Below are 27,283 nucleotides of genomic sequence, written 5' to 3' on the forward strand. Positions count from 1 at the left end.
GTACTGAGAAGCCCAGAACTAGACACGGCACTCCAAGGCGCCCTCACAAGGTGATGTCCGTGGAGGCTGCAAACGGCCGAAGGGCAGGGCTGTGACAGCCCAGGGCTGCTCAGGAGGCGGCGGGAAGCCCCGCTGCGGGCCTGCCGCTCGGCCCGAGCCCACTCCCAGCCCCTCGGAGGCGCACGCCACGCACACCGCGCACGCCACGCACACCGCGCACGCCGCGCTCACGGGCACCGCCCCTTTTTCTAGTACCTTCCCCGTTGCGCTGCGTCATCACGGCGCGCGGCGGCCGGGTCGAGCCGTTTCCGGTGTCGCGGGCGCGGCGCGAGCGCTCGGCTGTAGGCGCCGGGAGCCGGCGGCCAGCCCCCGCCTGCCCTGCCCTGCCCTGCCCTGCCCCTGCCCCGCCCGCCCCCACACAGCAATGTCGGACGGAGCCGAGGGGCCCGCGGGGGGCACCTCTGGCTCCCCCACCCACGACTCTGCCGGTGTCTCCGAGCCGCGGATCATCAAAGTCACGGTGAAGACTCCGAAGGAGAAGGAGGAGTTCGCTGTTTCCGAGACCAGCAGCATCCGGCAGGTGAGGGGCGGCGGAGCAGGCTGAGGGGGCCAGTGGGGCCGCGTTGGGCCCGGGGCCGAGCGGAGCGCCGCCCGGCAGGGAAGCGCCGGCCCGCGGCTCCCGCCTCCGGCAGCGCGGGGCGAGGGCCCTGCCCGGTGACAAAGCAGCTTTTGCTCGCCCGGGTCGCGCCAGGCGCTGTTGGGCGAGCACCGATCCCGGCCTAGGAGAGGACTGCTGCCTTCTGAGGCTAGCAGGGGTAGTGGAGAAATGTGCCTCTTCGTACCCTGCTCGCCGACTTCTCTGTTGCACTGCAGAGGGCTGGCTCGGAAGGTGGATGTAGCTCTTTCGTGAAGTCATTGAGTCGTAGAATCGTTTGAGTTGGAAGGAGACATTAAAAATCTTCCGGTTCCCCTGTCGTAGGCAGGGACACCTTCAGCTAGGCCAGGTTGCTCAAAGCCCCATTCAGCCTGGCTTGGAACACTTCCAGGGATGGTCCATCCACAGCTGCTCTGGGCAGCCTGTTCCAGTGCCTCACCACCCCCACAGTAAAGAATTTTTTCGTAATTGGCAATCTAAACCTACTCTCGTTCACTTTGAAGCTATTGCCCCTTGTCCTGTCAGCACATGTTCTTGCAAGCAGTCTTGCCTCATCCTTCTTATAAGTTCCCTTCAGGTACTGGAAGGCCACAATTAGGACACCCCAGAGCCTTCTCTCATTTTCTAGGTGTGAGTTGTCCTGTTGAGCAGACTGGTTTTGGTGGTAGTTGTCTCACTGGCTGGCTAACATGACTGTAGAAAACATAAGCAGTCACTTGTATCTCTCTATTTCCAGTGTTTATTTTGATCTAACACTGTCTTTAAAAACAGCGAGTCAGCCTTCAACTTTGGGAAGTCATAGCCTTGTACTGTGTTTGTAAAATCTGCAGTCTCCTGTACTTTGATGTGCTAGTTATGGATATGGTACTTAGCATATGGCGTGGTTATGTCAGATAACCAAGGTATTAGGGATTTTGTGCCTTCCTGTAAAAATCTGAACCCCAGCTGCCTCTGTCTCGAACTAGTGACACCTGCTGATTCATCGACACTGTTTCCTGCAAGTCTTCTAGTTCTGTAGAAGGTTTGCTGTGCAAGTATTGACTAAAACTTCATTTATTTAAATTAGAAAGCAACAAATCATAGAAAAGATGCTATCAAAATGTAAAAACACAGTCTCTTGCTTATAAAGAATGTAGACATTGCTAGACTCAGAACTTCTTTCATTTTCCATAAGATTTCCCAGTTTTCTCCTTGAAACGGCTCTGAATGTGGCACCTTTGTGCTATTCCACAATTTTTTGTGTGTCGTTGGTATTGCAGACTTCATCAAAAAAAAATTACATGTCTGAAAGCACCACTAATGTCTAGATACAGAACTTGGCATCATTCCTTAAGTGTGAGCTGAAGGACACTGTCTGGTTAATAGAAGAGGATACAAAAGATTAAGTAAAGGCTCTGAAATTTCAAAGGTAGTGCTAGGACTTCAACTAGACTGTCAGACTTTTGTTTCACCTAGTTGCTGTGAATAGAGAAAATGTTAATATTTCTTTCAATTTTTTTGTCCTTACATCTAATCTACACTCAGTTTGGTTTTGTGGGTTTTTTTTTTTCTTTTGTACATCAGTGTTTGGACTAGAAGTGTCCCAGACCTCAGTATCATTGTGGTTTTCTCCAGCTGCCAATGCATTGAAGCTGCTTTCTTGTCTTCCCTAGTCTTTTGGCAGCTGCAGTGTTATGTGCTGTGAGCTACTCTCTCTGCAAGCTTGATCTAGGCATTTCTCCCAAAAGTAAAATGACTGTGTTTGCTTTTTAATGCTGTCCACTGCTTTCCCAGCAATCTCAGTCTGAAAGGGGTGCTTTTCATTTCTCTGTTCTCCACAGATTTGTGAGCAGCATCAATGCAGTTTTTGTAAAAGTCTTTGCAGTTTTGCAGCTTTTGTTTTGTTAGGATGTTTCAAAAGGGAGATTCATAAACTGAATCTAACCTGAGCATTGTGTTTGTCCTGTAAAGCAGTCAGCCATTAGTTGGGTCCTTTGGAAATAATAAACAGATTTACTTTAGCTGTGAATTTCGTAATACGTTTGAATTTTAACAGGTTTTTTCAGATTTGAATACTGATGGAGCTGCCAGGTTTTCAAATAAACAGTTGTCGTAAACTGAAGAGGTTGTAGCCTATCAAGAGCATTAATTTTTACTGAAAGTAGTCATGCAATTTTAGGGAATTAACAGAGGACACTATGTCAGAAGTCTTTGTTGTCTGCTGATATCTTAAACTGAGTGTTGTCTCTCTTGGAACTGTTGTTAAAATATTAGATCTGCAGTTATAACTTAATTCTTGTGGAGTAAGATTGCACTGCTGGGTTGACCAGTGGATTGAAGTCCCAGGCAGTGTAACAGCACTACAAAATACATTGTCCCTGTAGTGTGATTAACTGGCTTTTTCTCTTAAACTGCAAAAATGAGCTGTTAATTAAGCATCAACAGTAGATGCAATGTTTCTAGAACCAACCTTGAAAATAGGTTAATCTCAAATACCAGACAAGTTGCACATCTGTTCAAATGCATCTGTGATCAGCAGGTGGTTTGTACAGTTGAGATAGGTGGGCCAGTAACTTGTAGGCTGAAAAAAAAAAAAAAAAAAACCAAAAAACCCAGCAAAAGAAACTCCCTCAGTGTATTTTTATAGCTAACATTAGAACTTAAAGAATTGAGTTATTTATTTCTTTATGGTCATTTCAGAATACTGCTAGAACATGAACCTAGATTTTCTAGGAAAATATTTTGTGTCATCAGGGCCAAATTTAGGGATAAAAAAAGATATATTTTATGTTGCCCCATTAATGTAAACCATGTTTGCACCTTTTCTGTCAAGATTTTTTCCTGTATTGGAAGACTTCAGTAGATTTGTTACTATGATTCTCTGTTGTGCAGCTAGAGCAGTGAGTATGCAGGTTGGTATGGAAAATAAACTAAGTACAAAGCTACTCTGGGAGATCAGTTGATTTCAACTGCTGTCTATCTGTCTTTTCTTCTCTGAAAATTATTTGATTGTGCTTAGCACAGTTTGGCTCAGTATTATGACAAGGACCAAATATTTGCATTCTTCACAGGGTATGATACCGGTCTTGCTCAGAGCAGAGACGTAATGAGTACATGCTGGGTAAAAGATGAATACCTATAAATTTGTTGACTTTAGCTGACCCTGACAGTGCTGATAGTCCGGCTCTTGTCCTGTATTTTCTTCCTTTGGTTTATTTTCTGAGTTCGTAGTAGTACAGTCTTTGCAATTTCTTGCTTAGCAGAGTTGTCTTAATGTGTTTGGTAAAGCCTGTATACAAAGAACAAGCGTGCTCATTTTAGGAGCAACTCATGTCTTAGTGGATGACTTGGATTATTTGAGTATTGAGATGTTGGAACCAGTTATATGGAAAAACAGTTTTTTTACCTTCATCATTTAGAATGAGGGAGTTCTAGAAGAGTTAAAGCTTGCTGATGCCTCTTGATGCTGTTTTAGTGCCCTGTGTTGACATTTACTGTATTCATGAGTTTATTATAACTGGTCCAGAATTACTGTCTGCATGTGTGTAGCACACCAAAAGATACTGAGTTGTCCATTCTGTGAGCATTACAACTCTGAGACAGAGTAACATGTCTAGCTGTGTGTTATTAATTGCTGAGCCAACAAACAGTGGATATTGTTAATCTGTGCTAATAATTTTGAAAACTTAAAATTCTTACAGAGAATGATTGCCAGTCCTGTGATTGTATGAAAATTTCAGAGCAATGTCCGTCAGGAAGAATTAGTGAAATTGAATTTAGCTCTACAGAAAACAGATTAGATCCTTTTGCAGGTTTAGGGTTTTTCCCCCCACTTTTTATTTAGCTTCAACCTTTAAATGAATATCTCTTCAGTGTGAAATGCAGTTTTCAGTAACAGCATATTTAACAGTTTCTAGTGTGTTTTTTAAAGTAGGTGAACACAAATGTGCTTTCTGCACTAGACTAAACTACAGATAGAACCCCTGAGTTACGTAATTTTAGGGTACATGTATCCATTGTGTTGAGACTACTGATTTTTGTCAAGTTTTTTGATTTTTTAAATTGAAATTACAGTACTGTTTATGGTTGAAACTTTAAATCCATAAATTTCATTTTTGTGCCTGGATCTCATAATCCCAAATTGGTAGTCTTCTGCTTTATAAAGATCACACAGGTGTAAATGTTAAATTGTTAAAGCTTTGGGTAGTTTGGTATTAGAACATCTTTCCTGGCTTGCGTATGCTTTTAGTATTTTACGTAATGTTTTACCTTTTTAAGAAACTGTACTTTATAGGAACAATTCTTTTAACATGATCCAATTCTGTTTCACTGTTTTTCTGTAATCCAGGGATTACTGAATGCTACAAACAAAATTGGTTGAAAGTATATAATGGTATCCAGTCTGTTCTTTGTTTCCAGGATTGTGATTCAGGTTTCTGTTGTTTCTCATGTGTCTCAAGGCAGTTGAATACTCGAAGCATTTAGTGTTAGGTTTTCCATCGTCTGGTGTGTCAGTGCATTGTAACACATCTGTGTGATTCTTTATGGAGTCTGCGTCATTATATACTCTGATTATACTTATTTCTTAACCTGGGTTTTTCCCCCTCATTTTGTGGTATCAGAATTGCTTTAGAGCAATGGCAGGTGATTATTTGATAGAAGAACCCTTCAGAAGTAAAAGTATATTGACTTTTATTGGCTTAGTTAGATGTAACTCAAAGGTATTGGTGGCCATAGTACTCAACAGGTGTTTTCTGATAAATGACTGGCAGATAGAGTAAAATAGGAAAATCTATTTTAAAATAGTTTTTAAATAGTAGTGTGAAGTGTCTTTTGTGTAGATACTTCTCTGCATAAAAGTAAGACATTCATATTTATATTTTTAATTATTTTTAAAAAATGTTATCTGTGTCAGATGCATTTGTCCTATGAGTTTGTTCTGCTAAAATCCCTCACCCTCGGTCAGGGGTGTCACACAGTTTTAAAAAATGGCCATGTGTGCAGTTCAAAATTGCCAACAGCATAGAAAACCTTAATGAATGATTAGCTGTGGTAAAAGTGTCATATAAAGATTTTTAAAAACCAATCAATTTTCAATCAAGTGACTATAAACCTTGTCTCTGTAAAAAGGGTCATTGTCTGGGAGTAAGATTAGGGTAAAATCATAAGAATTTGGAAGATATGGTGACATGGTGTTCTGGTTTTGACTGGGATAGAACTAATCTTCTTAATAGTTGATATGGTGCTGTGTTTTATATTAAGTACAAGAATAATCTTGGTAACACACTGATTTTGGCTCTTCCTAAAAAGTGTTGTTGTTTATTAGGAATGTTACTCCCTAACTTGGTGAGCCCACTGAGACTTTCCAAACCACACTGCCACTCTCTCTCCCTCTCTGTTGCCTTTTCCTCTCCCTCTCCCCCGTGAGCCTGAATGCTTTATTTGTTTGTTAAATAACATTGAACGTTGTATAAATTAGTTGACTTGTATAATACAGTTAGGAGTTTTCAAGATGAAAATAACATTGAAAGAGAGAAGTTGAAGCATTTTCTATTGTTACGCAGCACAAAAACCTCAATGGGTTAAGTTGAATTTTAGTGTCCTGTAACTTACTAAGCTTTTTTCTCTTTTCACTCTTAAGTTGTCAGTCAACCCAAGGCATGCTGGAGAGGAGAGTTGGAAGCACAAAAGGTCAAGATCACAGGTCGAGATAAGAACAATTTTCTGGAAACAGCAATGAGATAAGAAAACAAATATTAACATCAGCAATATTAATGACAGAGGGTGCAAGAAAATCAATGATTGTCAGTTATTAAGGAAAAAACTCCCTTAATAACTGACAATACTGGACATCTCCCTCCACCATGTTTTCTTGACCAGAAGGAACCCCTTCTCCCTGGAAGAGATTCCATTTCCCCAGCTGCTGTCAATGAGAAGAGGTGGTATAGAATAATCTCTGGGTCCAAGCCATGCTCCCTCCTGGCTGCTGCAAAAATGAACCCTTTCCTGGCCTGAGCCAAGACAGTCCTTATTCTAAGTGGAGTTTTTGGTTTGTGTTGCTTTACCAGTGATCAGGTAGATAATGAACAGGGAGAGAGTAGATTACCAAGTGCTTCTATGAGAGAAGTGATGCTTCTCCAGACAAAGGTTTGGAGAAATGCAGTGGCTTGCTGAAGAATCCCTGAAGGGAATAGAAATGGCTAGAACTAGAGTTGTGAGCCCTTTACACTACCATGCACTGCTGCAGTTCACCCTTCACTAGTGGGCTGCTAGTCTTTTAAGCTCATCAAGAATCTGACTTTGAGTTTTAAAATGCGGGGTTTTTTTCTAAGTTTGATTTGATTGCAGACATTTGAGGAAATAATTTTGTTATGAAACTAGCATGGGTCATTGGCAAAGCCATAAGATAGTAACTCCATTAAGACATGAAAGACAGTACTCTTACGTAGAAGCCTTATTTTGTGTGTTCTTTCTAGCTATGCTCTGTCTGTTTTGGGCCAAAAGTGCTTTTATTCCTGCTTGAAATGACAAATTCTTGTTTTCCTTCCTGTGCAGTGTCCTAAAGTTGTGCAATGAAACCCTGTCTTTACTGACTCACTTTAAGTCAGTAGTGAGATGTCCAGGTTATGATTCATCCCAAAAGGAAACTACAGCTATCAGCTGTGGCCATGAGTATGTTTGGTTCCTTACTTCTTGGGTCAAGACGACCTGTAACCATTAATTCTGTTGTATGAAAGAAGGCTGGAGCTCATAAAAGTTTGCTTCTGAGATTGCTCAGTGTGGGTGTAAAACAGACTGTAGTTCACTCAATATGCTTAGTTGTGTGTGTTGTTAGGAAAGACAGTTGAAAGTTTAAATATTATGGGTGTGTTTTTAAAAAGCAGTGCCAAACAAGGTAAGGCTGTTTCAAAATCTTTCTTTGTAGTAGAACTATTTGAGAGACTGCTGGGAGTAAAAACTGCAGTTCAGCCTTCTATGTACAAACATTTGCTTCCATATCATCCTCTATTGTGCTCAATACAGAGTTTCCTGTGGGGGTAGTCAGCAACCTTACTTTTTTTTTACAGTCTTCTAGATAAAATTGTAGCTTAACATTTTCAAAGCAGTTTAAGTTTTTAGGGACCTGTTTTCTGTTACTTTCAGTGGACTTTGATGTTAATTGTCCAAGACCTCTTCCAGGTTGTTACTGTAATTAAATTTTTAAATATTACTTACTAAGCTGAGGTTGAGAGAATTTGGGAAAGTATTTTTTAATTTATTTGTTTTCTTTATTACTTTATTACAACATTTTGTTTTGTGAGTGGATAGTAAGAGTGAGTGGATACTGTTGCTGGTTGTGATGTCATAAAATGAATCAACAGAAACTTTTGAAACATTATATGGTCGTAATATGTCAGAGGAGAGTTTGAATGTTAATACTTTCACTTCACCTGGAATAGCACTTTACCAGGTTCTTCCAAGGCCAGGTTGTCAGATGTTAATAGGTTAATGTTTAAATTACGGATCTGTTCTGCAAAGTGACAGTGCGAAACAACATCTGGTTTAGTCAGCTGTTCTACTTCATGTGTATTTGGATATTTGCTTTGTTTGGTGACAAAGTGTTTACTTTGAGTAGCTCAGGTACCAGTATGCATTTGTTCAACACTAGACATCAGCATTTTATGGTGTCCATCTGTACCTTGCAAAAAGCTTGAAGCAATCAAGTTGGGCAGGTATAGTGAAAGTCCTAGATTGCTTTAGAGAGTTGGGGGTTTTTTTCCACATGTCTTAACATCAAACAAAAAAGGCAACTTTTTGTTAAAGGTGATTAATTTAAAATTTAAAATTGCCATGAAGATAAGGGTATTTGGCATGGAATTGAAAGTATAAACAAGAAGTGCTGGTGTGCTGCTAAGAAGCCAATGAGTGTTCCCAATATGAAAAACTATATTGCTTTTGTATTTCAAAGCAAAAGAAAAGTTTATGTCAACAAGTTAACTTGAGGTAAAATGGCAATTTGGGCAAAGTCCTTCAACAACACAAGCCTTGTGTTTGTTCTAATTAATTTCAAATCTACAAGTTGCCATGCTTTTAGGAGAATGTAACCTTGAATCAATTCACTCTAGTTAAGAATGCTTTTTACTTTTCTCCCTAGGAAAACCAGACCTCTGTCTAGACATTAGTCCAGTGTTTTAGTCTGATTCTCATTGTGTTTGTCTCCACATATTTTTCTAATAATTATGTAAAAAATTGACATGATTTTACATTATTTTTACTGTATTCATTTACTAGAGGAGTACAGTGAACCAGTTTCCATGAAATACACTAGGTTTCAAGTATGTTGAAAATTATTTTCACAACTTTGAGTTCTTTTCTATGCCCAGATATGACTGAATACCTTTATAGTACCACAAGGTGTAGTATTATTACAATGAAGTAAAACTTGCATTTAGAACAATAAAACAAATGAGCTGACATTGTTGGTTGAATTGTTACATGATAATTAAAAGGATGAATCACTGCATTAGGAGAGTTGGACAGAAATGCTCATCATTTCCAGCCAGTGACGCTGGACTCCTTGTTCTTTTGGTTTACCCAGTGGATGAAGTATTTTAACTGTATTTTACTGATACTATTACTTAGTTATGTTGTGCAAACTGAAGACCTAAACAACACCAAAATTAATTTTTTTAGAACTGCCTGAATTGCCGTCATCATGATCTGTCATGGTTTAAACCCAACCAGCAATTATCATGCAACTGCTTCCTCACTTCCCTTCTGCCTAGTGAAATGGGGAACAGAATCAGAAAAAAAAAAGTAAAACTCATGGATTGATATAAGAACAGTTTAATATTTAAAACAGCAACAGTAATAAAAATAACAAAAACAATCATAGTAATGAACAAGAGGAAGGAACAAAGGACGCAGAGTACAGTGGCTCAGCACCCACTGTCTGATGCCCAGCCTGTTCCCTTCACTGGCAAATGCTCCAGCCACTGCCCAAGTTGGTGAAAGCAGGGGTTGGGAGAATGAAGAACCATCCTCTGTAGAAGATCAGGTTCGAGACCCATGAGATCTGATGAGATACATCCATGGGCCCTGAGGGAAATGGGCAAGAAAGTAGCTAAGCCACTAGCCATCATATTTGCAAAGTTGCAGCGGTTCTCCATGGAAGTTCCCACTGACTGGAAAAGGTGAAACAGAACATCCATATATTTTTGGGAAGGGAAATTGGGAAGACTCAGGGAACTACAGGCTAGTCAGTCTTACCTCAGTGCTTGGCAGGATCATGGAACAGAACCTCCTGGAAATTATGCTAAGGAACATGGAAGGTAAGGAGAAGATTGGTGACAGTCAGTACAGCTTCACTAAGGACAAATTTGATGGTTGCCTGTGATGGGGTTGCAGTGGTGGTAGATGAGGGAAAAGTGAGTGATATCATCTACCTGCACATGTGTAGAGTGATTGACGCTGTGCCGCACTGCTTGTCTCTAAACTGGAGACACATGGTTTTGACAAATGGACTACTCAGTGAATAACGAATTTAAAGGATGGTGGTGAATGGCTCATTGTCCAAGAGGAGACAAGTGACGAGTGGTGTCCTTGGGGATCAGTACAGGAGCAAGCACTAACATCTTTTTCAGTAACAGACAGTGGGATTGAGTGCACCCCAACAATGTGTGCCAATCAGTGTGGTGTGAATGAGGTGCTGGAGGAAGGGATGCCATTCTTACCAGGCTTGAGAGGCGGGCTCATGTGAACATCATGAAGTTCAGCAAGGCTGAGTGCAAGGTGCTGCTCTTGGTTTGGGGCAATCCCAAATACAAATACAGGGTGGATTGGAAGCAGCCCTAAGGAGGACTTGGGGGGGCTGGTGGATGAGAGCCTGGACATTACCCAGCAATGTGTTCTCACAGCCCAGAAAGTTGATTGTATCCCAGACTGCATCCAAAATCAGCATGGCCAGCTGGGTGAACAAAGAGGATTCTGCCCCTCTGCTCTATTCTGGTGAGACTCCACCTGGTGTGCTGCATCCAGCTCTGAGGACCCCAGCAGAGGAGGACATGGACCTGTTGGAGTCCATGTCCTCCTCTTGGGGGAGGAGGCCGCCAAGATGATCAGAGGGCTGTAGTCCATGTCCTGTCAAGACAGGCTGAGAAACTTTTGTTCATTGTGGAGAAGAAAAGCTCCAGGGAGACCTTAGAGCAGCCTTTTAGTGGCCAAAAGGGACTTACATGAAAGATGGTGAGGGACTTTTTACAAGGGCATGGAGCGATGATATGAGGGTAATACCATATTTATAATTTATAATATCACATTCTTTAATGTTAGGAAGAAATTCTTACTGTGAGGACACTGGTATAGGCTGCCCAGAGAAGCTGTGGATGCCCAATCGCAGGAAGCATTCAAAGCCAGACTGGACTTCGAGTAACCTGGTCTAGGGAAAGGTGTCCCTGCCCTTGGCAAAGGACTTGTAACTAGATGATCTTTACATTCCTTTTCAACAATGTTTTTAGGATTTTGTCTTCCATATGTGTAGATGGTTTTCTTCCTCTGCCTCAGGAAAAAAAAATAAAGTGTATGAATCTGTTATTTAAGGTGGTTTTGACGGTTAACACTTAGCAAGCAGTCTCTTTTGTAAAAGGTCTTGTATGGTAGTGATTTCTCAATTAAATGAAAAATGGGTTTATTCACTGTTCCCTGGGCTGTAACTTCATTTCATGTAGCTGTCTCCTGCATTGAATGGGAAAGCAGAGCCACCTAAAATATAACTTCTATCTGTGTGGAAAGGAATGCTAGTTTTTGACACATGGAAGGAAGGCAGCAAAAATACATCTAAGGAGGGTATACTCAGTTCAAGCAAAAGTGTAGACAGATTTATTGTCTTTATGGCATTGTGTCCTTCAGCAGTGGATGGCTTCAGTGGTGTGCACATTTGTATGTGTGTACTTGCTAGTATATAATTATATGCATACTTTACCATGTGTATACAGGTGTGTCTATGTGTATATGTATATGGGTGTGTTTAAGTACTGTATATACTAGTATGTATTTATATCATGGATGCATGCCTGATTGAAGTCACAGTAGTCTTCAAGAGAAATCAGATTTTTGTTGTCACGACTTATGTAACTAATGATCTAGATGTGAAATTCTTCAGATTTCCTTTCTGAATGACAGAAAGGAGTTCAGGAAACAAAAGTATTTCTAGTTTGTGAAATACAGAATATGCAGTACAAGTGAGATAATATAGCAAATGTAAAAACCAGGTTGTTCTTAAATTATTTTTAAAAATTGCAGTTCAGTATTTAATTATATAAATGTATAATATTATTTTTTTTGTTTAGTTCAAGGAAGAAATCTCTAAGCGTTTCAAGTCCCACACTGATCAGCTTGTGTTGATATTTGCTGGAAAAATTTTAAAAGATCAAGATACTTTGACTCAGCATGGAATTCATGATGGACTCACTGTTCACCTGGTTATCAAAACACAAAACAGGTAATCTTAAAAACAAGTGATCTTCTGTTTACCTCTAAAGAAGTTAAAGTACTCTGCATTATTACTAGCTTTCTGTTGGGCAAAACTAGATTTGACTAAATCACCTTAATCACCTCCTTAGTTACAGCTGCTGCAGGACAACAGTGAAATTATGAAATTACAGTGGGTTTTTTTTAAATTTATCTCATAATTTAATTTGGTTCATGTTTTTAAATACTTTTCTTTTACTTTTGGGGTTTTTTTTGGGTTTTTTTTCTTGGGTTGGTTGGTTAGTTTTTGTTATATAGCTTTTTGTTGTTGTTGTTGTTCCAGCTGTGTTTTGGCTTTACAATTGTTAGATATCATCTCTTACTTTCCATTAACATATCTTATGCAGATTTTCTTTTCACTTATGAAAACTTGCAGTGAATCTTTGCTTTCTTGTTTTTCTTTGCAGTGAATTTTCTTTCCTTGTTTTACCAACACAGTGAGTAAAGACTGTTTTGGTAAAACAAGGAAAGAAAATTTTTGGGAACTGCTTTAGTGTAACGAATTTATCTGTCTAAATAGACTTGATTTTAAGGAGTTTTGGGATTTTTTTTGGTAGGTTTTTTTTTGTCTGTTTTGTTTTGGTTTTGGTGTTTTGTTTTGTTTGTTTTTTGGTTTTGGTTTTTCCTTTTGGTGAAGCATTAGAATGATGGTAAGAAAGCTGTATCAGTTAGCTATGGTGTGTGCACTTCCTGTACAGTGCCCAAAAATCTTTTCAAGTACAGCAGTAGATCCCTCAGAAGCAGTTTAATATTAGTCAATAACATGTTCATTCTTTTAGAGTGAAAGTGGTTTTGCTCCTGTTCTACTTAAGTCTTTTCTGTTTATGGTGAGGATCCCCTCTGATGTGAAAATGTTGAAAAAAAGAGCATGAAGTGTAGGAGAGAACAGAAGTAGGCTTTCTCTTTTAGCCACTAGGCTGGCTAGTAACATTAGCAAATACAAATTCTTGTTGAAATTAGTATCATTAACATTAAATGTAGGTACCTTTTGAAATTGATACCTTCAGTTCTGCATTCATGTCCTGGAAGGATTATGTTCACTGTCCTGGAATCAAAATACATGTTTGTCCTATCAGAGCCCTATGTCTCCTCCACCTGAAATTCAGGCTGATACAAGCCATGCCAATCTTGAATATGGTATTAGGTAATACTGTAGTTCTGGTCCTTTTGCATCTGAATGAATATTCTGCTGTTGCTATTTTTTTTTGTAGCTTTTTTTGCAATTACAGTATTAAATGTGATACAGAGGCACCATGAGTACTACTAGGAGGATGCTTTTGACTTGCACAGTCTTCAGAGGGTTTATAGTTTAGACCTATATAGCTGTACGTACTGAAATACCTCTGCCAGCCTCTTGGATCTTCTTGCACTTTGCCTCTGAGCAGAGGAACCCTCAGGAACACGAATGTCAAATGTGTGGCTTTTGGGGAATTTTTGGTGTTCCTGCATCTGTCTTATCAGCAGTGCACTCCATGTCTTCATTTGTGCCTGCTTTTTTTTGAATCATTTTAGAATGACTGTATTTCTATTATCTGCAGAATGTTTTAATTGTGTCTGGGAAAATGAAATATGAACTAAGGACTACAGATCCTTTGCATGTACATGTGCTGTGTTCAAATGATACATTGAAGTTTTCACCTACTAGCTTTGCTTGAATGAACTAAAAACATGCTAAAACCTGCTGGAGAGAATCAGCGTTGTCCTGAAATATCTCAGTTGTATTCTTGCTAAAATATCCATATTTTATGCTTGTCTTGAAAGACAAGATTTAGACCCTGCCAGTGTGGTCTGGAACATGATGATTTTTGGCCATCAAGATTGATTTGTTCCTAGCTATTTTATGCTATGCTATTTACTTTTCTGCTGACTCTTGCTCTTACTGTTGCTACTGTGTATCTGAAAAAGTAAAAGTTATTTTCCAAATCTGGATCTGAAAGTAATCTTTTCCCTTCTAAGCTATATTAGATGTGTCATTTCAAAATAGGAATCCTCATATATCCCAGTCAAATGCATGTTAAAAAAAAAAAGATTACTTTTTTTACTGTGCTACAGACTGCTACAGACTTTCAGTGCAATCTTGTAATCTATCTTCTACAGTGTCAAAGTAGCAGTGAATTATTAGCACAGGGCAGCGAAGATACATGGAATTTCTGAATAGAGTTTTAGGTCAACAGGTATAATTTGTTCACAAGTGCTGGGAGGAAACATAATGGCAAAATGGGTATAATAGGTGATAGGGGATACTTGACAGGAGTATCCCCTAAAGACTGGAGGCTCACAGGCTTGACACTCACATGAACCATTATTTTCAGAGAATATGTCCCAGTTTGCATAGGAGCACTATTGAACTTCAGCTTTCAAGCATCTACTTTTCTGTCACACTTTTGAGAAACTTTCATGTCTATTACATGAAGCAGCATAGTTGCTTCTCAAAATAGTTTCTCAGTTGAAAATACAAGTAGGATTTGATGCTTATTATTTTTCTTTTGCTTATGGAGGAAAGATGTGTGTGTTTTCTAGATGAAAGAAAACTCAATATCTCTAGCAGGAGAATCGCAATCAGTATACAGTCTGTAATCTTTCTCATTCAAGTTACAGCTGCTTGCCAGTTATAGTCATCTTGTGTTCAAAGTTTGCAGTTGCTGATAATGAACATAAAGAACTCTTAGAAACCTCAGGAGAATCTCTGCTTTTAAAGCATATTTCTGAATTTTTTTTGTATGGTTGGGGATTTTTTTTTTCTGGTATTTGCTTGAGTGGAGCAAGTGCAGAGTTATGTTATAGGAGAAAGGTCCTCCAAGGTGAACTGAAGTATGGAGTTTAGCGTACTGTCAAATTCTCAAATATTTTTGTGACATCTGAATTCATGGTTTTAAAAAGTATTTTATTCTGTAGTACTGCAAATATAGGCATTTATTGATTGTTGAACCACAGTGGAGAACTGATTTGGATTGCAAAGTAGTCTCTTTTCTTTAGAACAGAGAGGTCAGGTTAACTTTATTCAAGCTCAGTTCCTTGATCTTTTTTGCTTCATGGCAACATTTGTCTTTCTGTGTGCAGTAGAATGGTGTAGTGAGTACACAGCCTGAGCAGCCTTTAGTGCCTGTGCTAAATTATGCACAGGTTTTAGCTTCATGTGATTTTATTATCAGCCTTTTTTTGAAGTCTTTAAGGTTTGAGAGTTTGAGCTTTCTAATAAATTATGATATTAACTGAATTTCATATTCAATATGCATCCTATTAGAGATGTGGCATGAAATGAATTACACATTAAATTTGTCAGGCTGCATTTCTTGAAGTTCTGGGCATGTTATCAGTACTACATGAGTATAGTGAAATAACACATGGATCCTTAAAGCAAAGTAAGGACAGAGAAAACCATTCATTGGCAAGCATCATGGTGTAGGATGAGAAGGTGGTAATGGCTGCAGTGATACCTATCTGGTTTTTTACTGTTGGAAACTACTGTTCTGAAAAACTGATGACATGACAAGTGTCTGAGAAAGATTTATTACAGGAAGCCATCTGGGGATAACTGGAGTTATCCCTGGGTTTTGACCAAGAATCAAAATGTAATTAAAGATTCTGAAGTATAATACTATAGCTACATTTAATGACAGTACTTAAAATAACTTGTTACACTCTATAAAGTTATGAAATTGCTTTTTTAGATCACAAGACTACCCAGCTCAACAGGCAAACACCACTGGGAGTACTGCAACTACATCAACATCAAGCAGTAGCACCTCAACATCAGCATCAACAAATAGCAATCCCTTTGGCTTGGGTAAGAATATTTGTTAGGTAGTATGGTGGGTATCTTCTCTTGGATTATGATAATTGTCCCCAAAGCTTTATTACAATGTAGACAAAACTTGAAAAACAAAACCCAAACAAACACATCAGCTAAAAAATTGATTATAGATATATATTGGCTGTTAAAGGTTCCTGATCAGTCAGTTACCACAGGAGACTTGTTTCATTAGTTTTATCTAGAATTGTGAAATAGTTTGGGTTGGAAGGGATACCTTTTAAGGTGATCTAGTCCAACCTCTGTGCAATTAGCTGGGACATCTTTAACCAGATTAAGTTGCTCAGAGCCCCATCCAGCCTGACCTTGAATGTTTCCAGAGATGGGGCATCCGTCCCCTCCCTGGATGAACTGTGCCAGTGTTTCACCATAAACTTCACTACAAGACTTGTACTGTTTCACCTTCAGTAGTTAAGGTGCTAATGATGTTATATTTTGCAATATGGGTAATGAATAGCCTTCCAGTGTCCTTGTACTACTTATAAGTGCATCTGAATTCCTGTTATCTGAATACAGATAAATCATAGAAGTTTGGACCTGTGAGATGAAGCCAAGATCTGCAATAAAAGCAACAAAATTGCTGCTAATCTTACAATTAAGTATTTCTCAGGTTTCAAGTCTGATAGTATTATGAGTCCTCACTTCTATGAATGAAGAGGCTGCAGTCTGTTGACTTAAAAATTATAACCTATTTCCGTAGTTGTGGTGAGGTTTTGTTTCATACTTTTTTGTCACTTTTTTTTGCATTTGGGAGTGGGAAAGAGGTAGAATTGGAAAAGCCAATTATAGCTAGCAGATAATTTTTTAGGTTTTAATGGTTCTTTGGTCTGTCTAATACCTTCTGAAAGTTTTTATCTGGATTCAGCAAAGCACAAAAATTCAAAACGTAATTAGCTCTTGGTGCATTATTACCAAGAGGAACACAGGTTCTGCATTTCATTAGAATGGGCAATATGACTTATATTGGGGTTCACTCTTAGTTATAGTGTAACCAAGAGAGGCAGATAAATAATTATTACAAATGCAATTGTTAAGTGTTGGTGGAGGGAGCAGGACATGGACCTAAGACCCCCAAACTCAAACATTTCTTGTGTCTTGGCTTTGAAAAATGAGAAAAAAAGTTGTTAGAATTATAAAAAAATTTATTTAAGAATAAAGTTTGTTGGATTTTTAGCTATGTGTCTTGTTATTTAAGGAAGCATACCCTTAGTGAGTAACTCCTGAATAGTCTTGCAAAAGACAGGATTTTCCATTCCTGTTTTTGTTACTTTGAAGTATGAGATATGTTCAAGTATTTTGTTTTTAGAAATAATCTGGATGTGATTAGAAGTATAGTCAGTCACATTTTTTCATCCTCTTAAAGGTGGCCTTGGAGGTTTGGCGGGCCTGAGTAGCTTGGGCTTAAATACTTCAAACTTCTCGGAGTTGCAAAGTCAGATGCAACGACAACTTATGTCCAACCCGGAAATGATGGTTCAGATAATGGAGAATCCATTTGTTCAGAGCATGCTTTCAAATCCCGACCTGATGAGGCAGTTAATTATGGCTAACCCTCAAATGCAGCAACTGATACAGAGAAATCCAGAAATCAGTCACATGCTGAATAATCCAGATATAATGAGACAGGTATGTAGAAATATCTATTCGTTCATGATTTGTGAGTCTGCTATTATGTAAACAAGAGAGCAGGAATTGGACATGCTTAGTGGAGTGGGAAACATTCTTAAAGTATTTAGTCTTACTTGAAATCAATGAAATGTTGCCATAGACAACCAGTGTCTACATTTCTTGTTGTTAATGTCCAAAATAGACTGTTATTTCAGAAAATCTGCAGCATAGTTTTTGAAAGTCATTGAATAAGTGTCTTCTGAGGCTAGAACTGGATGTGGCTGTCTGCCCTTGAAGCCTGTTGTCTAGCCAGTAATTTTACCATAAGTAGTAATTCTCCAAAATACTGCATATTTTCATTGTGTCTCACTGTGGGTACTTCCAAATGCTTTTTAAATTAAAAGATACATAAGATATGTTGTGTGGCAAAATGTACCAAACCCAAAGAGATTAATAGGTGCTTTTGAAATTGTATGTAATTATTTTAAATTTCATACTATAGGCTGCCTGCTGTATTGATGTTAGAAATAGTAGGAATTATGGTAGTAGAATGCTGCCTAAATACTGAATTGTGTTGATTCACACTGAGCTGACAGGTTGGTTCACCTCTAATCATGATTTTAAACTGGGTTAGACAGGGATAACTGAGATGTTACCAGATGCTGACATTTTCACTTTAGAATGGATTTCTTATTAAAACAGATTAAACATTCCCCTTCTCTAGACACTAGAACTTGCTAGAAACCCTGCAATGATGCAGGAAATGATGCGCAACCAGGACCGAGCGTTGAGCAACCTTGAAAGTATACCAGGGGGATACAATGCCTTGCGGCGTATGTACACAGACATTCAGGAGCCAATACTGAATGCAGCACAGGAGCAGGTGAGAAAAGATTACAAATGACGGAAGGAAGTACTTTTTTTTTTTAATAGAATAATTTAAGTAATTCAAATTTCCAGTTACTTACTTGAAAAAACAATTCTTGAAACTTGAAGTTATGTAGCCTTTTACTCTTGAAAGAGCTTTAAAAATCCTCTGTTCTTCAGAGCCTGAAGAAATACAGCTATCACTTTGTGTGATTGAGAAGCTATTTTAAAGTTAATAGATTTGTTTGTTACTTAATTTGTAATTCCTTTAATTCACTGCCTTAAGATTTGGAGGTCCAGTAAAATCCATTTAAGGGTGTGTTTAGTAACTTTTAACTGAAAGTGAGAAGAATAAATGACTTTAAAGTCAGAAACCAGTATGCAAGACACAATTTTACTATGATCAAAATGCAATGCAGTAGCAACACTACTTTCAAAAAGAAACATGATTTAATTTTTGGGGTGGGTCCTAGTATCTCTCAGTGTTAGTGTCTTTTCACAGTATTTACATTTAATTACTGTAGACTGGTGCGTATAACTGATTAGAAGCCATAAACATTTATTTTCATGTATGATTTAGAAATTTGTAGATGATAAGTGTTTGCTTTCCTTTGTAGTTTGGAGGTAACCCATTTGCTTCTTTAGTAAGCAATGCATCAGCAGGAGGAGACAATCAGCCATCTCGTACAGAAAATAGAGATCCTCTGCCAAATCCATGGGCTCCTCAGTCTAGCTCACAGACTTCCACAACAAATAGCAGCCCTAGTGGTGAGAGCAGTGGCAGCAGTAATGCTGAAAACAGCACTTCAGGCACAACGGGACAGAACTCAGCTGGACCGAATTTGGGACCTGGGCTTGGAGGTGTGTTTGTTATTGCAACTGTATATATTTGCACATACTTGCAAACTTACTGAAATGTTTCTTTCATTAGGATGAGAGTTTTTGATCTGTTTTTATTGTTATTTACTTTTGTAGAACATTTTACTATTATTAAATTCCTCTGAAGAAAAATAGTAAAAATAAAAAAATATGAAAAATAAGTGATAATAATACTTGTACACTGCCTTAAAAGGTAATGAATCTGCAGATGAATTGTAGTATTTTTTCTGTTCCAAGGCAAATGGGAAAACAGCTAATAATGTGGATAGTTTATGGGAGTGTGTGTTGGATACAATGTCTGTCTTAACTTCTAGGGTAGATGTGTCTGTGTAAGTAGAACCACACTGAGGTAAGTTTCAGTCTTAAACTCATGAAAACCAAGTTATATTCTGCGTTATATTCTAGGTTTAGATGGTCTACTTTCTCTGATGATAGTCAGAATGCTTACTAATGTGCCCTTTACCTTTTCTTTAAGCTGGTATGTTCAATACACCAGGAATGCAGAGCTTATTACAGCAGATAACAGAAAATCCACAACTTATGCAGAATATGTTGTCTGCACCCTACATGAGAAGCATGATGCAATCGTTAAGCCAGAATCCTGATCTTGCAGTACAGGTAAATTACATTTGGTGTAGTAATATATTGTGTGTATTAAAGTAAAAAAAGACAAAACCCAGAAGCTCAAAAATTGCCTGTGGCAATTGCCAGTTTTAGTGTTTATTCCTAAGTCACTGAAATTATTACCTGCTTACTTTCAACAATTTATTGCTTTGAGTTTCTTTAGTTTGTAGTTGGATATCATGCCTGACATGCTTCAAAAGTCATTGTGGGGTTGGGTATGTTTTGCATAGCCCTAAACTTGTGATCCAGCATTAGAAACAGACAAAGCGAGTGCTTTGGTTATGAATTAAGGTAGAGCTAATGGTAAATAAATACCCCTCTAGTATGGGAGAAGTGAAGGGAGGGGACTTGATGCCCTGTCTCGATATTACTCTGGTTTTAACTTCTCATTTTTGACCTGCACTTCACTGTAAAAGTGGAGATGCTCATGTTTTATGAATGGTCTTGTAGAAGTGCTTTGAATTTTTATTTAAAGTAGTAATATTGAAGCTCAAATTCTGAACTGGTATTGAAAAAATATTACCTCTTCTATGTTAAATACTCACTTGAAGATATCATTGACTTCAGGTGATATTTACAGCAAAGCTATTACTTAGATTTGTAGTGGAGGCTGAACACAAAATAATTTTCATATAATACTTGGCAAGATTGCCTTATTTGTATCTGGAAAACCGTTCACTTACAAGAAAAAAAGAAATAATGAAGCAAAAGTGAAACAAAAACAACACCAATCACCCCCCCCCCCCCAAAAAAAAAAAAAAAAAGACAAACACCCCCAGAAAGTTTTGACCAAAGGAGTAGATGATTATTATTCTGTGAGGTAATTTTCATATACTATTACTGTATTATCTGTAGTTGTTTTAAAACCTCCAGTGGTTTTTTACTGCTTGATCTTTGAAGTTAAATATTTTTGTCCTATAGATGATGTTGAATAATCCTTTATTTGTTGGAAATCCTCAACTTCAGGAACAAATGAGACAACAACTTCCAACTTTCCTTCAGCAAGTAAGATGAGATACTAGCTCTTAATAAAGCTTTTCAAGTCAATGAGCAATATTTCTAGTAAACTGGTGCCTGTCTTTGATTTGACTAATAGCTAGATTCTGTAATATATTTTCATTAGCTTTAGATACTGAGTTAGATTGTCCGTTGATAATATTCTTGCTAATATTTCCATCTCTTTCAAAAGTTAAACCTGACTGTTGTCTGTGACTAGCATAAGCACTAAGATTTGTTCTTGATTTTTTGCTTAGAAGGAATAAATGCTCTTACTGCACACTAGCCAGAAAATAGCTGTTTTTGACAAGATTTGTTTCTGAAATTAAAAAGAATAGTACTTTTTACACTATATTTAAAGTTTCAGTATGCTTTTCTCCTGCCTCTTCAAACCTGCATTAAATATTTGAAAAAGAGTTCCTTGAGCATGTCTTGAAAGACCCAAGTCATTAACTAATTTAAAACAAGTGGGTTCTGAAGTCTTTCCTGGAAAGATTGCTCCACCATTGTCCTCCGCTCATACCAGCATTGTGTTTGCAGCCCAGGTATCTGCTTGGTATTAGTTGTCACAGTGTATAGTAGTACTTGTTTCCTAAATAGAAGCAAGATTTTCTGTAGGCATTGCAAACCTAATCCACTGCCTGAGTTTTGTAATTAGGCAGTCCTTGCAAATCAGTGTAAATATGTGTTGTCAAGATCTGACTGCACACGGGAGATTTTATGACTAAAATAATATGAGCACATAAATGAATTACAGTAGCATGTTCAGTGTTCAGAAGATACTGTTTATATTGTTTGAAGCACGTGAATGGCTGTGGTGTTTCATATTGCCATTGCTTTGTAATGACTCGGTAGTATCTGAGGAGCTAGTACATTTAAATTTTGAAATCTGTGAGTAATTGGTAATTAATGACTGGAATAATTAAGAATCATCTCAGTAAGAATCCTATCTGTTTCCTTGGTGTATCTCCTTCTGTTATTACCACCTGTTGTATTCACTGTCTGAAATTAGATGATTAACAGCATTAGCAGGTGAAGTGTGGAGAAATATCTGGATATTCTCAGAATGTTGGTAATATTTCAACTTGTGTTTTCTTGCTTATCTACCTGTGTTTATGTTATGGGATTGGAAGACAGAAACCATGGAATCTGCATAATAGAAGGCATCTTTTGCAATTAAGGGCAATTGCCCAGCAGAACTAGGGAAGAATGGCTGCTACTGGAATTAATAACATTAATAGAAATGAGATCCAGGTCACCTAAGTGCTCTAAGAATTGTTGGGCCAGCATTTATGTAAGACAGCTTCAATTATCAGACAGTAAGTCAAATATTTTCATGAAGCAGTTGCAGCAGCTTTCTTTGGAGACCCCAAAATGTTTATCTCTTTAAATTTGAGTAATCTTTTCCATCTACTATACATTTATTTGTTGACTTTTAGCTATCATGAAGATAAAAGTCCCAGAGATTAATAGAGAATATTAATTGCTCTTCTGAAGTCTCTTTAGGCACTCAATCAGAGTTCTTCATGTCCTATTCTGCAGTTCTGCTCTGTGGTACAGGAAGTTTCACTTTAATCTGTGATTTCTACATTAATCAAATGTAGTTTTTCAGCAAAAGTAATTTGGTCTAGTTGCCAGGGGAAAGCTCTAAGATTAGTAAGCCTATCTGCTCTTTGGTCTGATTACTGAAACCGTTGGTAATCAAATAACTATGTTATTTGTAACTGAAACATTGCTTTTTGCTTACCTGTTGCGTCTCTATGCAAAGGTGAGCATAAGCCACTAGTTTTGAGTTTGTGTCTAAAATAATGAGGTTTTTGGATGTTTCATTTCAGAAATGAAAAGGATTTGCCTTCTAAATTATTTGATTATGTGAAAGCCAATTTGTAATTGAAGTCACAGTAGAATGAGAACCCTTGAATGTTATACATTTGCTTGCTGGTATATTTTCCAGTATGTTTGTTTACATTTCAGGCTGTAAGAGCACTACAAATAAGAAGATATGTACAAATAGTCACAATCAAATTGCTGCAATCTGAAATCAACTAGGAAAAAGGAACTTAGTACTTTTTCTTAGGTATTTTTTGGTCAAGTTTCATCATGTTCAGCATTGTTGCTTACCAGTAGTATGATATAGGAGACTAATTCTAAAATAATGTACTAACACAGTCTTGTGGCCATTGAAAGATTGAGATCTGTAATGAAAAATACTTCTCCTTGTATAATTCTTGTTCAAGAGGGTTTTTCTACATCTAGAGAGTTCATTGATCACCTTCTATGGAAGTTTTCTCATAGAAGAAAAAATAACTGAAATTTCCTGTAGTATTCAACTACAAAATCAAAAGCCAAGTTCTGAAATTATGTCAGATTCTATGAGACATCTAGCAATAAAAATTACCTTGGAACATCTACATATAATGAAGAGTTTCTCTCCTTCTCTTAGATGCAGAATCCTGACACGTTATCAGCTATGTCAAACCCCAGAGCAATGCAGGCTCTGCTGCAGATTCAGCAGGGCTTGCAGACATTAGCAACAGAAGCACCGGGGCTTATACCAGGGTAAGAATTGATCTTACACATTTGGACAGGAAGTCTTCCTTTGTGTTGGTTACTCTTTTTAGATTTAGAGATTTAGACAGTCTTAATTAAAGATTTATCCTCTTGCCTTTTTTAGTTTAACCAAATTTGTTTTAGAATTTGTCACATTTGTCTGCTGTGCAATTCTAAACAGTGATAACTCTGGTCTTTTTCTCAGTACTTTACTTAAATTGTTATCCTCTCTTTGACAGAATTGTATCCATTAATTAATGAGAAGAGACAAACTAGTGTTTATTATTTAAGTGGTGTATTTCTTTTTCTGTAATTTATACAGGTTTAATCCTGGCTTGGGTGGAGTGGGAAGCAGCGGAGCTCCTACAGCATCCACTGTACCTGGTTCTGTTTCTACTGAAAATACAAACCCACCCTCAGGAACTGCTGAACCTGGTCACCAGCAGTTTGTCCACCAGATGTTGCAGGCACTTGCTGGTGCAAATGCTCAGGTAATATACATCATTATATTCTAAATATTTTTGCTTTTATTCTTAATTGTAAAACACTGGAAAGAAGACAGATAGTTGAGGAGAGAGCCCACTGGATGCTTCTGGTCAAAGGTCAGTAGAGGAGGCTTAAAAGTGCTATTGCAGCTGTGCAAGTAAATACTGAAAAAACATCCTCTGTCCTGATTAAAAACATGCCTCTGAAGGTCATACCATTAAGACAGTGCAGAATTTTGCCATGAGTTTGTGTAATCAGGATCTTCCTATAAAGCAAAACTAACAGTTTGCCTTAGAGTCGACTTTCCAACAATCAGGATTTTGGTAATTTTAGTCAACCGATACTTGGGAGTGTTACAAAAGAGGTGATCTTTATGTTGAGGAAAGATAAAGCCTATGATGTTCAAGATTGCTGACAACAACGTAATCTTTGCTGTTCCACATTGCTAGGTTGAACTCTGTTTTGTTTTAAAAAAACAGGTATATGCATATCTTTAAGAAACTGTTCATGGGACATATATGTACCCAATTTAATTTGAATCCTCCTCTATCAATCAGTTTTTTCCAGGAGTTCAGGAATGGTATATAAGTGTAGATAATTTGATATTGCTGACTTAAAAAAAAATTCCTTAGTTGCTAATTGAATTTATCTGAATATATTTTTAGAAGTTGAAAAAGGTGTAGTCAAAAATTAGAAAAGACAGAGTGGTGCAGAACCCACCTATGTTTAAATTGTGTATTTTGCTAAATTTGTATTATGCTTTTATAGCTTGAAATTTTGTTCTTAGCAGTTACAAAATCCAGAGGTTCGATTTCAGCAACAACTGGAACAGCTGAGCGCAATGGGCTTTCTGAACCGTGAAGCAAATTTACAAGCACTAATAGCAACAGGAGGAGACATCAATGCAGCTATTGAAAGGCTGCTTGGCTCTCAGCCTTCATAGCAGTGTTTCTTTTAACTTGAAAAAATGTAATTTATTTTTGATAACAGCTCTTTAATCTTTCAAATTGCTTTATTTCATTCTGACTCTAGGGATTGTTTTGTTATAACTCAAACCAGTCTGATGCATTTGAAGGTGGGGTGCAGTAGCTTTCTTCAGACATTGGGAATCAATGCATTGTCACTTTTGAGTGCATCAGTTCTTCTGTTCAGCATTATTTGTGATTTTTTTGGAAACAATATCAGCTTTCACAGTTGGATGAACAAGTTTTGTGTGACCTACAAATGGCCAATTTATTTGCTACTTAAACAGTATCCTTCAGTAGTAATTTATGTAGATTACACATTAAAAAGGAAACAAATTAATTGAAGCTGTGGGTACCAATACTGCTTATTGTGATTTTGGCATGGTTTTTTTTCTTGGCTAGCAAAATGCTGGAAGATTTATACCACTTGAGTAATCTACCGTCTTTTGCTTTAATTTGTCTGAGGCATAAACACAGTATATACAACACAGACAGCTCATTTCTAGAGATGTACAAAATACAGTAGAGTGAAATTGTAAGCAATGAAAAAACAAACAAAACCTCCCTACAAAGCAACAACAAAAACACCCACAAAAAACTCCAGAAAACAAACAAATTAAACCAAACAAAAAAACCAAACCAAACCAAAACAAACAAACAAACAAAAAAAAAAACCCACCAAAAAAAACCCAAAAACAAAAAAAAAAAAAAAAAACCAAAAAAAAAAACCCCCAAAAAAAACACAGGAAGAAAAGTCATAGTACTTGAATTTGGTGTAGAACTGCCCAGGATCTTTGGATCTGAGAAAAAGTGCTTAAGCAACTTCAGTTAAAATATGCTAGAATTACTCTTCTGGTTGTCTCTTTACATTTAACTGTACAGAAACTTGCATTATAATATTATTTCAGTATTCACAGATTAACTGTAAATTACTTTTGTCATTGTCCAAATTAAAGAGCCACAGCCTTGTGCTCTGGAATTGCTTCTATGGCTATTTGGCTTGTTCCACTGAGATTTTAACATGTATTCTGATTTGTAATTGGAGAAATTACTTCTATTCATGGTCATGTGATACTCTAATTACTTTCAACAACCAAGTAAAAAAATACTGTATAGCTTTTGAGTTTCTATTGGTAGCTACTTCTCTTGTGCACAGGTAATAAATGAATTAAAAAAATCTTTAAGCATCTTGTTTCAGTGTGTTTGCAGTTGTTCATTACCTAAAAATCAAGATGACAGTTCGTCTTAAGAGCATTTGAGTGAACTCAAGCTCTGGCAATACTTACCAGTTCTGCATTAAAACTGGTCAACAACTCCTGTGGTGTGAGGTGGACAGAGGAGAATAAGACATGGGTGATGTTGGAGACATCTAGGTTAGATGAAGTGGGGATTGCAGAACAAAAGTTGAAATTAATCTGCTTTTTATTGCTCTTTTGTGTGAGTTTAATGGACTTGTGCACCTTCAGGTTGCTTCGATGTTCTCTAACCTGATCTTATGCAGAGTGCAGTTCTTCATTGTTCCAATCCCTGTTCTCACCTTCTGTGACTTGGGCAGTGTGGCTGGAGCAATTGCTGGTGAAGACTGAGGCAAAAAAAATGGAGTACCTCTATGTCCTACGTAACCAGGTCTTCCAAATCCCTCCTGAAAGGAGCCACACTTTCCCTCATCTTTTAGGTACTGTTAATGTACCTAAAGAAAATTTTTGTTACCCTTGATGTTCTTGGCCGGACTTACTTCTGTCAGTGCTTTAGCTTTCCTAATCATCTCCCTGCTTTTACCTTCTGGAACTTGGGCAGTGTGGCTGGAGTATTTGCCACTGAAAGGAACAGGCTGGGCATCGGACAGTGGGTACTGAGCCACTGTACTGTGCGTCATTTGTTTCTCTTGGGTTTTACTCCTCTCTCTCTCTCTCTCTCATTATACTAATAATAACAACAACAGCAATAATTTCATCTCCCTGACTGTTTGGACAGTTTCTCTGTATTACTCGCAAGCTACCTTTCCCTCTTTCTATGCTCTGTAAGCTACCTGTTTGTGTTTTAAATTTGTCCAGGGACTCCTTGGTCATCCATACATCCTGACATTCTTCTCTAATTTCTTTGTTGGGATGCATTAGTCTTGAGCCTTGAAGGAAACAATCCTTGAATGTCATCCAGCCCTCTACACTCAGGGCTCTGTCCCATGGTATTCTACCAAAGAGATCCTCCAAGAGGCCAAATTCACCTCTCCTGACATCCAGCGTAGCTGTCGTGCTTCCCAGTCTCCTTATTGCCCTAAGGATCTCAGTCTCCACTGTTTCATGGTCACCGCAGCCCAGCCTGCCTTTGGGCTCCACATTCCCCATCAGCTCCTTA

General features: G+C 37.9%; 1 protein-coding gene across 2 annotated transcripts; it reads left to right on the top strand.

Annotated features, from left to right (window-relative positions):
- Positions 1-351: 351 nt before the first annotated feature.
- Positions 352-26,120, top strand: UBQLN1 (ubiquilin 1). Of its 2 annotated transcripts, none has more exons than XM_041397043.1 (11): positions 352-580; positions 11,962-12,113; positions 15,814-15,929; positions 17,317-17,579; positions 18,286-18,444; positions 19,046-19,289; positions 19,783-19,925; positions 20,853-20,936; positions 23,371-23,486; positions 23,800-23,968; positions 24,754-26,120. In XM_041397043.1, the coding sequence occupies exons 1-11, from the start codon at positions 425-427 to the stop codon at positions 24,904-24,906; spliced, it is 1,755 nt and encodes a 584-aa protein (XP_041252977.1). In that variant the 5' UTR covers positions 352-424; the 3' UTR covers positions 24,907-26,120. The 2 variants fall into 2 exon arrangements, with proteins under 2 accessions (XP_041252977.1, XP_041252976.1); XM_041397042.1 differs by having other exon boundaries at positions 353-580; positions 24,751-26,120.
- The last annotated feature ends 1,163 nt before the right edge of the window (positions 26,121-27,283 follow it).

Source organism: Onychostruthus taczanowskii, unplaced genomic scaffold, assembly GCF_017590055.1.
Source record: "Onychostruthus taczanowskii isolate IOZ18803 unplaced genomic scaffold, ASM1759005v1 scaffold134, whole genome shotgun sequence".
Classification (NCBI taxonomy): domain Eukaryota; kingdom Metazoa; phylum Chordata; class Aves; order Passeriformes; family Passeridae; genus Onychostruthus; species Onychostruthus taczanowskii.